This window comes from Babesia microti, chromosome I (assembly GCF_000691945.2).
Source record: "Babesia microti strain RI chromosome I, complete genome".
In the NCBI taxonomy this organism is placed as follows: domain Eukaryota; phylum Apicomplexa; class Aconoidasida; order Piroplasmida; family Babesiidae; genus Babesia; species Babesia microti.
The window spans coordinates 946,113-957,612 of NC_027205.1; the positions used below are offsets into that span (position 1 = coordinate 946,113).

Genomic DNA, 11,500 nt, shown 5'->3' on the forward strand with positions numbered 1-11,500 from the left:
CGTGGACTATTTTTTAATGGGACGGTGAATAGTTTCCTCGTCATTGCAACTATAGAGTTGCGCCTCTGCAGCTAAATTAAGGCTGATAATCACTTTTAAACGCCTCAAGTATATCTTGGGACCGATTTTCGAGTTCAAGAACTTCCTCCATCGCGAGTGATTCTAGAAGAATATGGTACCGTTCCTTGCAAAACACTAGGCATGGGGTATGTACAACACCACCTAAATCATTGGAAACTGACTTTTATTTATGTAATTATCCCTTCTCTTGGCACCATTCAGCCACTTTGAGCTGAGGGAGTTGTTTACTGTACCGTTAGTGACATACATAATCTTCTCACAATCGTCGCTTATCTATATAACAATTGATACTTGCCCTCTTTATTGGTGATCTCTCATATGGTGGATGATTCACTTTAATCCAACGTTGCCTTGAATTGCGTAACTTCTCGGTCCTCCATCCAGACACCGCAAACTGACGCTTCTGTAGTATATTATGTAAACGCACATTATTTATAGTCCAATTATACCGTGTTACAGCTCGAATCGTTCGAGGAGTCTCCATTTTCCCGGGGGTAAATTGCCCAAATAGATATTCCCCAGTCTAACTCTTGTAATTCTTTTGACACTTAACCCTGCGAATTGGCAAAGCTTCAGAATTTGACCTGGTAGTATATCGATTAATGTAAATGACAATCTATTACTATCTATCAATTTCACGTCGAATGGCGGAACTGGAACGCCATCAATGTACTGACGTGTTCGTAATATTGACAAATTTTCCTCACCCACTTCTCCTTCAAGTGTAGATATGTATTCATGAATTAATTTAAGGTTGGAAAGCCTGCCATCCTGAGAGAAGAGTGATAAGCCACTGGTAGATACTTGTAAATGTGAGACAGATTTTAGATTTTTCAATTTGCTAGGGACCAAATTTTTATATCTGACTGGAAAATTGTGTTGGTAATATCTGTTTTGTGCAGTTAGTAAGTCAAATGAGTATTTATTGCCGGCCTAAATCATATTTCGGCTTACTCTATTATCAGCTGGAACAGATAAATATCCAACGGGCTTATGCAACAAAATTGACAACTTATTTTCCTGTATAGATATCCCTCTTCTACTTAATGCAACATTAGAATAACGGGGATCAACCAACGAATCCTTTTCTACAACTTTATTGTCAAGTAAAACCAAACCCTAAATTAACAGATAGGTACTTTCTTGATAAATTCTATAGCCTCCTTCCTGGAACAACAACCTTTTGTTGCCAAAAGGTGGCTAATGTAACTCAACTTTGAAGGGCTTGTGATTGTAAAGTCGAATAGTTTGTCGTGTGGTGTCGATAATGTCTAATGACGGGTCCCTTTTGGCTTTGAGGCAAAGTGTGTTCAAGTTTGACAAAGGAATTCCTAACCACTTGAGGTAATTTTCGCATTATCTAGGGGCAAAATATACAAATTTTTGCTTGGGATTAAATTCAATAGTAATGATCACCGACGTAATATTGATAACTTTGAATTGTTATCATTCCTAAAAAATCCTGTCTTCGATGATGTGTGCCAAGTAACGCTCATATTCTACAATATTAAATATTTATATGCTCTATATTGATCATTTTATTTATCTCACTGATTATTATATAAATCTTGCATTTCACAAGCTTATGTAGGACGTTATACAACACGATGTGGATCGGACACGCTCCACTTCTGATTTCTTTCGTTTGCCAGATAATAGGTTTCTTCTAAAAACTCTACTAACTTTTTATTCAAAAAATGTCTGTCCCTACAAGCAAGGTATGAATGAAGTGCTAGCACCGCTGCTATATTTGATTGACGACTCTTTCACCCTTTGTGACGTATATAATGCATTCACTGGGCTAATTGACAGGTAATATATTTTTAATGTAGATATTTGAGCAATTTATACGAGGGGGAATACTTTTATAAGCTAAAAGTCTCGTTTCGTGTCTACAATCGCATATTGTGGTATCAGGATCCTGTGTTGGCGTTCGTACTAGGTACTAGTAGGTATTATTTAGAACAAAATGGCATCACCCCTGATATGTATAGCACTTGGTGGTTCCTCACTCTCTTCTCCTCTAAACACGATCTGCCCATTATTTACTGCATTTGGGATTACTATCTAGCAGAGGATAACAAGATTTTGCTATTATTCATAGGAGTTGCATTGGTAATGCATAATAGAAAACATTTGTTGGCATGCGATCCAACTCAGCTACCAGAAGAGATGTCAAAGCTTAAGATAGAAGATGTTAAGCAGTTTCATGAAGTAATCATTTCCAATTGATTCAGATATGGAATTTGGCTAAAATGCTTCAAATTAACACACCATCTAGAATTGTTGAATTTGTTATGTGCGATAAAGGTACAATAAAGGGCCTACAAAACGAAATAGCCCCAAACTATTCCTCAGGCATATTTGTCGTGGACAAGGATGAGCTAATGGATATCAACGGGCTCACTTACATAATTGACATTAGATCCAAGGATATCTTTGAAAAAGAAGCTAATTCCAATTCGGTTCATTTTGATATAAGTAAAGACTGGAATAAATCTACCACTGCTCTGTTACGTAACATTTACAACATGAACGATGATAACCTTTCCCGTTTCAGTGATTGTGAGAGTGACAATTCATCGCATATAAAGTCTCCCAGTAACGTTTACAAGTCCATCGATCATCAAAAAATTACTACCAACCCCTCCCTTTTCCCCTGCAATGTACAAGTAAATACCACTGGGAACAAATCAACCGGCAGATACATCAATGGGCGTTACTATTCAACGGGTGGAATGATATTTGGGGAATATTCTGAACAAGATCGTAGGGCGTTTGAAGATTTTTCCATTTCCAACTGCCATTTAGCAATACTGTCAGACCAATTGCCATCTTCCATTGACTTCTTCTTGGGCAGATCTATCCCAAAGTGCACCCTTACCTCTTTCTACTTTTATCTCGCCCAGCATTGTTTGCTACCTAGGGTTAGCATTATAGGGAAGAAAAATAAGAAGATTTCAAGTGCCAGAAATAGCTTTTCTGTTAATCGTAATGGAAGTGGCGATAAATATATCAGTACATCATCCATTGGAGATTCTTTTTATAAGTTTAAAAATGTATTGGGAAGACTGACTTCCATCAGTAACAACAGCGTATCCACTTCACTCACACCTTTGGATATAATTTCCTGGTCCAGTATTTCCACTTTGGACAATTTTCATCACATCGAATGCCATATTGATCTTATTTATCAGCCTATCAAACACCCAGAAATGAGATGGCTTTCGTGCTACTCAAATTATCGTAAATTAATCAACCTAGGGATAAGGGACTATAGCTTCAATTGGGGCTACTCCAAAGGGGAACAGATGTACAGACTTGTATTGTCTAAGAATCTGATTCTTGTGGTTAGTATGCCAGAGTTCATGGATATAGAGATGTGTAATAATAGCAGGGTGGATTATTTCATTTCTGGCAAACAAATTTGTTTGGAAGATCCGATGGTATACTACTTTGATCCCACCGTTTCAAATTGGTCTGATCTTATCTCTTCCCAGGCCAAAATTGCCGCCAAATATAATCGCAAAAACATTATGAATGAAGAGGGTAATCAAGTCAAGAAATTTGATACTGATACTGAAGCGTCTGAAAGAACCCACGGTATAGATGCTGTATATGTCTATGGTGTCTTCCACACCAGCACAATCAGCAAGATAACTAGTGCCAAGAACAACTATACCATCGTATCATTCTACTTCTCGAGCAATCCGAGTGAACCGTTATTCAGGTGCAAATTCTTCGCCAAAGAGGATACCAAAATGTGCCTGGACATTGTAAAAATGCTATATCGTTCTTCGCGTACTATAGTGTCCTCTAATGATGATAGTAGTTAATTTTATCCTCAAATATACATGTTTTAGGTATGGAATTCTCATTTACACTTATTATTATCATCGTTACTATAATCAACTTGTGCTGCAGCATTATATAATTATTTTTAGTCACGTTAATACGCATTTGTAAATAGTTGTACGGTTAATACATATTGTTTGTGGTGCATCAATTGTTTAACTGGTAATATATCAACAAACTATGAATATTATAATCGTTTATTGATATTATGACACAGATAGGTCCGGAATTTCACGCAATTTTATTTACACTATATTATATGGTATGTATGACAATCAGTTGTTACTAACTTTGTAAGTTTTTGTAAGTGTTTTTACTACAATTTTATGTCAAAATTTAATAGCGGCACTGAAATGTGTAATAAAATGCAATAAAAACATCACCATAACTCAAATAATCTATGGTGTGGTGTTACCACTTCTGTGTTCCAATAAAATAAAATTGATCGTATGTGGCGCGTGATTGTGAACTTGTGTAATATCGTTCAAAATGACTTGAAACGAAGTTCATTTGTGTGGAAAAAAACAATCGGAACTGTACTTGACAATTGGGAAAGATTCACCTCTGATCAGGCCGCTGGGATTCTACTTGCATTATACAAATCAAACATGCATCAGTCGCAACAAGGTGCCCAAATTTCGAATTTATTTATGAATAATGTGGAAAAGTATATAACTTCCAATAATTTAAATTTTACAGCTGCCATAAATCTTATACAATTGTATTTTGAACTCAATTCTACAAGACAAATATCACAATTCGACATCTCTAGAGTTGGAAAATTGCTTTTACATCTCATAGAATATATTAAGGCTAAATCTAATGATGAACTCGCAAAAATATTGCCGCTATTGTCAATATCATCGCCTATATCTAATTGTCGTGTAGATACCCATACACTTAATTACGTCTATGAAAAAATATTAAGTTATCTAACGGATAAATCTATCCAATCATTTGTACCAAGTGAAACAAATGAGATTTTCTGGCTCATGGATCAAATTAGTTTGCTGGCATTTACTCTATCAAATTACAGGCACTGTGACATAGATCCCACGCAATTGTTACTACTTATTGGTGAAGCAAAAGGTAATTTGACATCATTATTACGATTGCACAATGCATTAATCAGGTTAAATACGAGATATAGCCTTTCAAATTATTTAAAAACTACTACATCGCAATTGAATAGCCAGTCACTGTGGCATGACAAACCACAACTTATTGCATCCACCAGACTAGTACGCAGAATTCATATAGATATGCAACCTTCAGATGTTTGATTCCCCATACATCAAGAAACTATACCAATTTGTATGCAATTCAATAGGTAATTACAAAAACGATACAGAAAGTATTGACAAGATGGATAAGCATGAAATCGATATTTATTTGAGATGTACATTAGATAGAATGGATAAAATGGATATACAATATCCATTTCTGAAAAAACTTAATGCCATTGGTGTTATAAATAAGCCACATCGGGCTAATGTAAAATGGAATGCCCCCTTCCCTATTCCGTGTAATTGAAGACTATTAGTATTTGTATTATTCTTAAAATTAAACCAATTAATATAAAAAAATTAACATATAATTTTTATATAAACATATATTCATTGTTTACTAGCACATACGTGTATTAGATTATGATTAATTGAAAGGTCAATTACAACTTATAAGTTTCAAGTAGAACGAATCGCTTGGATTTGTTAAAGGGTTTGGAGGAGATACTACAAGCACGTTTTCAGTATTCACCTGTTTGGCCTTTTCTACTGCTAATATATCCATTGCACGCTGGTTAACGTCACTGCTGCAAATCAAGTTATCCATGACATTCAGCACTGATTTATACTGGATGCTAGTTTCCTTCGCTATGTCAAATTCATTAGTATTAAAGATGATGGGGTTTACGCTCCAAGTGAGTTGAAGTATTCTGGAAATGCATTCTGGTACAAATGCAAAAATTGGAATGCCGATACGAGATGAAGCAATCCAATTGACGGGAATTACATTGTTTGTAAACACGGCAATTGCACCCACAGTATGCTTTGCAGTTATCTCGTTAATCTTGTGTACTATGTCACTAAGTAGCTTATTCGATGCTATTTCATTTTCAAGGTACGTTTGATCAATTGAAATTTGTTTATAAATGCCATTAAATTGTGCAGAAGTCAGCATAAGATTATTGCCTTCGGTGCATGGATTGGACGCTGATGATATTGATGCTGCCAATGCCTTAAGCATGAAGTAATAGTTATAATCAGCCACAGTATTATTAATAATCCTGCGCTGGTACAAAACAGCATCAATGGGGTATTTACCGGAGGCAGATTCAGCTGACAACATCACTGCATCTGCACCGTCGTAAATGGCGTTTCCAACGTCAGTAACTTCTGCACGAGTTGGCATCGGGTTTTTGATCATAGACTCTAACATTTGCGTGGCAACAATGCATGGTTTTCTGTGCACAAATCTTGAAATGTGAGCAAGTCTCTTTTGTACCGCTGCAATGCTAGTTAAATCAATTTCAACGCCAAGATCCCCTCTGGCGATCATGACACCATCTGATTCTCTCATGATATTATGGAAATCGTTCAAGGCAGATTGCCTTTCTATTTTAGGTATCAAACCAATTTTGTTGTCATATTTAACTGATTTTTTATCCATAGAGGGGATGGAACCATAAAACTCGGACAATAACTGCTCAAGCTCAGCATCCGTATCGTTCAACACCTGTGATTCTTCCATGTTGACTAGCTTGCTACCAAGAGATTTAAGTTTTTCGATTAACTGCGTGCGTTTTTCAAATTTGTTGAAATGGGATATTATGTTTTTAGTATAAATCATGTCTTTGTGTGTCTGGACAAATGATATACCCAGTAGATCAAAGTCCATAGCCAAACAAATTGCCATATCTTTGATATCCTTTTCTGAAAATATTTCAACGGGTACAATTACATCTGGGCAGCTGAACCCCTTTTTGGAAGATATTTTACCGTTATTTAACACTTTTGTCTCCACAATATAATCATCACCGATATTAGAAGCACTGGTGACTACTAAGCGTAAATTTCCATCATCTAGCGTAATGTGATGACCTGGTTTAAGCAATTTGATGATTTCTTTGTAAGGTAATTCTACACGATTGGCATCTCCCGCCACTTGGTAAGTGTCTAAGACAAATTTCTGACCCTTTTCCAACATGGCAAATTCAGCGGCTGGGGAGTTGGCACTTATACCGGGGGCGTTTACGTTAGGGGCAAATCTGCCTATTCTAATTTTTGGTCCCTGTATGTCACCAAGTATGGCCACCAATTTGTTAGATTCTTTTTCTGCCATCTTAATAAGTTGGACCATCCTAACTTTGGATAACCTATTGCCATGCGAGAAATTGAGTCTGAAAACGTTAACTCCGCAGTCTAACAAATCCTTTATGATTCCATAGTTATTAGAAGATGGGCCTAGTGTCACAACCTGTTTGCCATATGAGAAGGAATGATTGATGAGGTTGTTAGAGAAGTTTGGTACGAATGCACCAAAGCCTCTATTGTTGTTTTGGATTGAATTTGAACTGATATAGTTTAGGTCAAGTAAAATTAATGTAAATAGATTGAAGTATATTCTTCTTTGATACTGCATTATGTTAACTAGTTAATAAATTTAATAACGATTCCATGTGAACAAATAGTATACTATAAGTCGCTATGGGGCATTCATGGGTTTATTGAAGAAGGTTTTACCAACAATCAATGCTTACAATGATTGTCTAAATAAATTTCAATTGGCCCCTTCGCCCATTCCCCCTAGTCCTTCTGTTGGCGCCGGTATTTGTGACTACTGTCACACAAAATCTACTAACGTTAGTAACACATTCGTTTTTGACATTGATAATTTTTGTGAAAAATATCATAAAGTAAGCACTAGGCTTATATAGAAAGCTTGTGAAGATTGTTTAGAGGTTTTGAACATAGACAATTGTCTAAATGCGACTTATCAGTCACTTTGTGGTAATACTCAAAGCTTGGAAAGAATCTTTGACAAATTTGCCTCAATAAATCAACTAGAAACATCGAAGGCTGGGCAAGTGTTAAACGAATTGATTTCTATTGCTTATTCTATGCAATTGCTGATCAAGGATGATCCATTAAAACTCAAGCAGTCATTTTAATTAGATTGTCTAGTATTTGCAAAACCTGTTAATGCCTAGGTCTAAAAGGGTTAAATTACTTGGTTACTTTTCCAATTGGGGTTCATTAGTGGAGGTGCCATTTGCCCCTCTTCCAAAAATTGCCACTTCACATGATATATTACGTAGATTGGAAAGCATTGAATTTATACCAAAGAGATCTTGGTGGTACAAACAATCACAACAATTGATGTTATACTCATACGCTGTGAATTGGAACGTTGAAGATGTATGCAGGCTCTTTTTTATGCTTGAAAAAATGAATATCAAATTCCCTGATTTGATCATTAGAAATATCAACTTATTATCAACAAATGATTTAACAGTGCAGCAGTCCATTGTGGTCATAAATTCATTGGTCTATAATAAGATAAACCTCGAGAATCTTTCACTGAAATTGGTTGGCAACTTGGAAAAGAAAGGTTATCTATGGAAATTTACTGATTTATGTTGTATCTGTTATAACATATATATGCTTAATTTAACAACTTCTCTATTTGACAAACTACGCAAATTATCAACTAGGCCAGAATTTACAACAGATAACTTACAGAAACAGTTAGACATATGCTCTAAACTACTCATTAGATTAGATTTATCAAATGTGGATCAACAGATAAACTTGAAAAAATGCAGTGTTGAATCTCTTATATCACTAGCCAATCATGGTTATGTGAACATTGAAGTACTGTTACAGAGATTACCACAATTTAGTTGTTCTAATCTGGCAAAATTGTCGCTTTCATTACACAAATTACCGCCTGCCCACGCTTCAAGTATATCAACACATATATTGTACTGTATCACTACTCAATCTCATAAGTTAACTATCGTCGATTCAATAAAACTGCTAAAGGGATTATATAGAATTGGGGTCACTAGTGAATTGCTGGATAGTATAATTTGCGAACGAATATACCATTGGCAATTATTTGAACCTCCAAGTATTGATAATTATGAATATTGGAAATATTTACATCAATCAAAAAAATATCCCAATTTGCCACACTTTGAACAATTCTTCACAATAGAATAATAACTCTTGTACACTAGACTAATTATACAACCAATTATCAGCATTTTCCAATTAATTTAATATACAATACTAAACAATCGTACTTTATAAATCTAGGCTCACGTCGTTCGCCTCTGATATCTTGTCCTTCAACATGGGCAGCCACATGGAGCATTTCTGCATATGATAGCAAATACCTCAAGGTTTGGTGTACTCTCAATGTTTGCCCATTTAATTACTTTATTTAGCAAATTGCACCAAAGTCTAGGATTGCACTCCTGCGATTTAACATCAGTAGCTGCAGCACTTAATATTTTGTACAGGGGATACTCTACAACCTTATTTTTCCACAATATATCAAGTGCTAACAAATATTCCTTGTTGTGTAATAGTGATTGCACGACGCTGTTCCAATTTTTCATGGTAATATCCATATCCATGTGAATTTGCTTGATCCAGCGCTGATCAGGGTATTCAGTCTCAAATTTTGTTATGCGATTCAGCACTATTTTCGAGGGCAAGATAACACCATTTACCAAAAAAGATCTTAACGTGTTAAATTTACCTGTGCATAGGCAGAGATCGAACAGCAGGCCATTTAAGCAAGGCGAGGGGGCCACAGATACTGAAGCTAAGCTTTTAAGGTAACAAAGTAATGGCATTAGAACCTTTTGTGCTTTGCATTTATCTTTGAGAACAATATGTGTAGCTGAATCGTTATTAGTTATATTTAATATCTTGTAAAATAGCTCATTAAGAATATCAGTTTCAGTTAAAATTGAAGATTCGCCGATAAATTTCTTAAGCATATCTGCAGGAACTGCCCAAAGTCTAATTCCATCAACAAATTTACATTCAGTGTCCTTTGAAAGGCTCTCCCGAGCGCTATTTAAAACAGTTTATTACCTTTGTACCGTAGATCTGTAGGCCCTAGAAATAATGTTAAATACATTGCATAATTCTGTCGTTTCGTATCCATTATCCACTAGTTTATACAATAAATTGATCATTTCGGCCTTTCTTGAAAGTCTACGTTGATAGAAATTGATGCAAGAGATCTAAATTACATTGATAATTACTGGGGTGAATTCGCTGTCCATGTGCTTCTCGACCCTTGACCAATTAATCTCCACTGGCCTAGCGGTCCCCTCGTCCAAACTTATAAAAATTGCAGGCAAATGGAATGAGATTCCTTCCAGCTCAAATTCAAACTCTTGTGAACAATTAGTATTACAATCACTCATGTCGTCAATTGCCTCATTTTCCTAAGTCTAACATTTAATACATGTAACTTTAGCCAAGGAACTTGTATATGAGTAGTAAATATTTTTTGCAGAGACTCATCGCTAAATCCTACGTCATACACAGTGGCTGTTAAGTGGGAGTCGATCAATAACAATAAGTTGTCTATTAGACAAATTTCAACCTTCCCTAGATGAAATTAAATATACCATTTCCACTAACTGACAATACGATATCTGGTTCCAAAGATCTAATACCCAACGGTCTCAATGATATAATCCCCCCCTTGACATATTTATGCACGCAGTAAACTTTGCCGTATCTAAATAAATTGTGGTATACATGAACAGCAGTTCTATGTCATCCTGTTGAATTGGATCTGTATTGGGCATTTCAATTTCCAGTGCATCTAGAACCTCAATTGTCTTGTTTACAAGACGGTAAGGTCGTAAAACAGCGGATGACCCAGTATTACTTGTGAGTAGTAATACACAGCCTGCGATATTATTTCCCCAGCAATATAGACAAGATATGGATAGCCTTTTAATTGTTCGCATAGTCATATCATCGCATAGTGCAAACAGTTCCAATGAACTGTTTGTCACTATTAGTAGCAGAGGTTCATCACATATATGATTTCTTGTCCAAAAAAGCTGGAATATCTGCGAATTTGACGGTATCCTTAGGCTCAAATTTATAGTCCTATCGCCGCCGCCAGGGGCATCTGTAATTGCCTAGATAAAATTATTCCTACAACAAAAATACTTTTATCTGTTTCAAGCCAATAGGCGAGATAATTTTCACAGGGGGATATGTCCAGATGCTTGCATTGCAGCTGGTTGAACCTAAGTAAACAATTTGCTTACTCAAATGTGTACGATAGTTTGTTATAAATATTAACTGATGTTACAATTTTTTTGATCGGATCTTGGTTAATTAATTGGCCGGATTGTGTAACCAAAATTAATCCCTGGCGGGTCTAAGTAAGTTATTGACAATATCTATTGACAATTTATAAAATTTTGCACACAAAAATTTTATTATTACATTACACATAGACTGACCTTCCATTCATAGAATGGTTGCCCTATTTGTATTAGACTCATCGTCTAGTGGGT

The 11,500-nt window shown here is 35.7% G+C and overlaps 8 protein-coding genes across 8 annotated transcripts; 4 read left to right on the top strand and 4 right to left on the bottom strand.

Moving 5' to 3' along the window:
• Positions 1 to 6: 6 nt before the first annotated feature.
• BMR1_01G02611 (conserved Plasmodium protein, unknown function) lies at positions 7 to 565 on the bottom strand (the record flags this gene model as incomplete). The annotated part of the gene is made up of 4 exons (XM_021482906.1): positions 7 to 71; positions 94 to 222; positions 243 to 354; positions 377 to 565. The coding sequence occupies 4 exons, from the start codon at positions 563 to 565 to the stop codon at positions 7 to 9; spliced, it is 495 nt and encodes a 164-aa protein (XP_021337495.1).
• On the bottom strand, positions 535 to 1,438 carry BMR1_01G02611_2 (RNA pseudouridylate synthase, putative; the record flags this gene model as incomplete). Its single annotated transcript, XM_012792134.1, has 4 exons — positions 535 to 1,014; positions 1,036 to 1,200; positions 1,221 to 1,295; positions 1,361 to 1,438. The coding sequence occupies 4 exons, from the start codon at positions 1,436 to 1,438 to the stop codon at positions 535 to 537; spliced, it is 798 nt and encodes a 265-aa protein (XP_012647588.1).
• Positions 1,349 to 3,917, top strand: BMR1_01G02625 (Rab-GTPase-TBC domain; the record flags this gene model as incomplete). The annotated part of the gene is made up of 6 exons (XM_021482907.1): positions 1,349 to 1,425; positions 1,446 to 1,566; positions 1,673 to 1,893; positions 1,914 to 2,023; positions 2,045 to 2,295; positions 2,319 to 3,917. The coding sequence occupies 6 exons, from the start codon at positions 1,349 to 1,351 to the stop codon at positions 3,915 to 3,917; spliced, it is 2,379 nt and encodes a 792-aa protein (XP_021337496.1).
• Positions 3,918 to 4,385: 468 nt separating this feature from the next.
• Positions 4,386 to 5,469, top strand: BMR1_01G02630 (hypothetical protein; the record flags this gene model as incomplete). Its single annotated transcript, XM_021482908.1, is given in 3 exon segments — positions 4,386 to 5,177; positions 5,197 to 5,266; positions 5,288 to 5,469. The coding sequence occupies 3 exon segments, from the start codon at positions 4,386 to 4,388 to the stop codon at positions 5,467 to 5,469; spliced, it is 1,044 nt and encodes a 347-aa protein (XP_021337497.1).
• BMR1_01G02635 (pyruvate kinase) lies at positions 5,602 to 7,578 on the bottom strand (the record flags this gene model as incomplete). The annotated part of the gene is made up of 1 exon (XM_012792137.1): positions 5,602 to 7,578. One exon carries the CDS (start codon positions 7,576 to 7,578, stop codon positions 5,602 to 5,604), a length of 1,977 nt encoding a protein of 658 aa, XP_012647591.1.
• BMR1_01G02640 (hypothetical protein) lies at positions 7,655 to 8,107 on the top strand (the record flags this gene model as incomplete). Its single annotated transcript, XM_012792138.1, has 2 exons — positions 7,655 to 7,852; positions 7,874 to 8,107. The coding sequence occupies 2 exons, from the start codon at positions 7,655 to 7,657 to the stop codon at positions 8,105 to 8,107; spliced, it is 432 nt and encodes a 143-aa protein (XP_012647592.1).
• Positions 8,108 to 8,138: 31 nt separating this feature from the next.
• On the top strand, positions 8,139 to 9,161 carry BMR1_01G02645 (hypothetical protein; the record flags this gene model as incomplete). Its single annotated transcript, XM_012792139.1, has 1 exon — positions 8,139 to 9,161. The coding sequence occupies one exon, from the start codon at positions 8,139 to 8,141 to the stop codon at positions 9,159 to 9,161; it is 1,023 nt and encodes a 340-aa protein (XP_012647593.1).
• BMR1_01G02650 (conserved Plasmodium protein, unknown function) lies at positions 9,246 to 11,488 on the bottom strand (the record flags this gene model as incomplete). Its single annotated transcript, XM_021482909.1, has 10 exons — positions 9,246 to 9,317; positions 9,338 to 10,025; positions 10,047 to 10,198; positions 10,220 to 10,405; positions 10,426 to 10,571; positions 10,592 to 10,704; positions 10,725 to 11,116; positions 11,137 to 11,227; positions 11,249 to 11,361; positions 11,447 to 11,488. 10 exons carry the CDS (start codon positions 11,486 to 11,488, stop codon positions 9,246 to 9,248), a joined length of 1,995 nt encoding a protein of 664 aa, XP_021337498.1.
• Between the last annotated feature and the right edge of the window lie 12 nt (positions 11,489 to 11,500).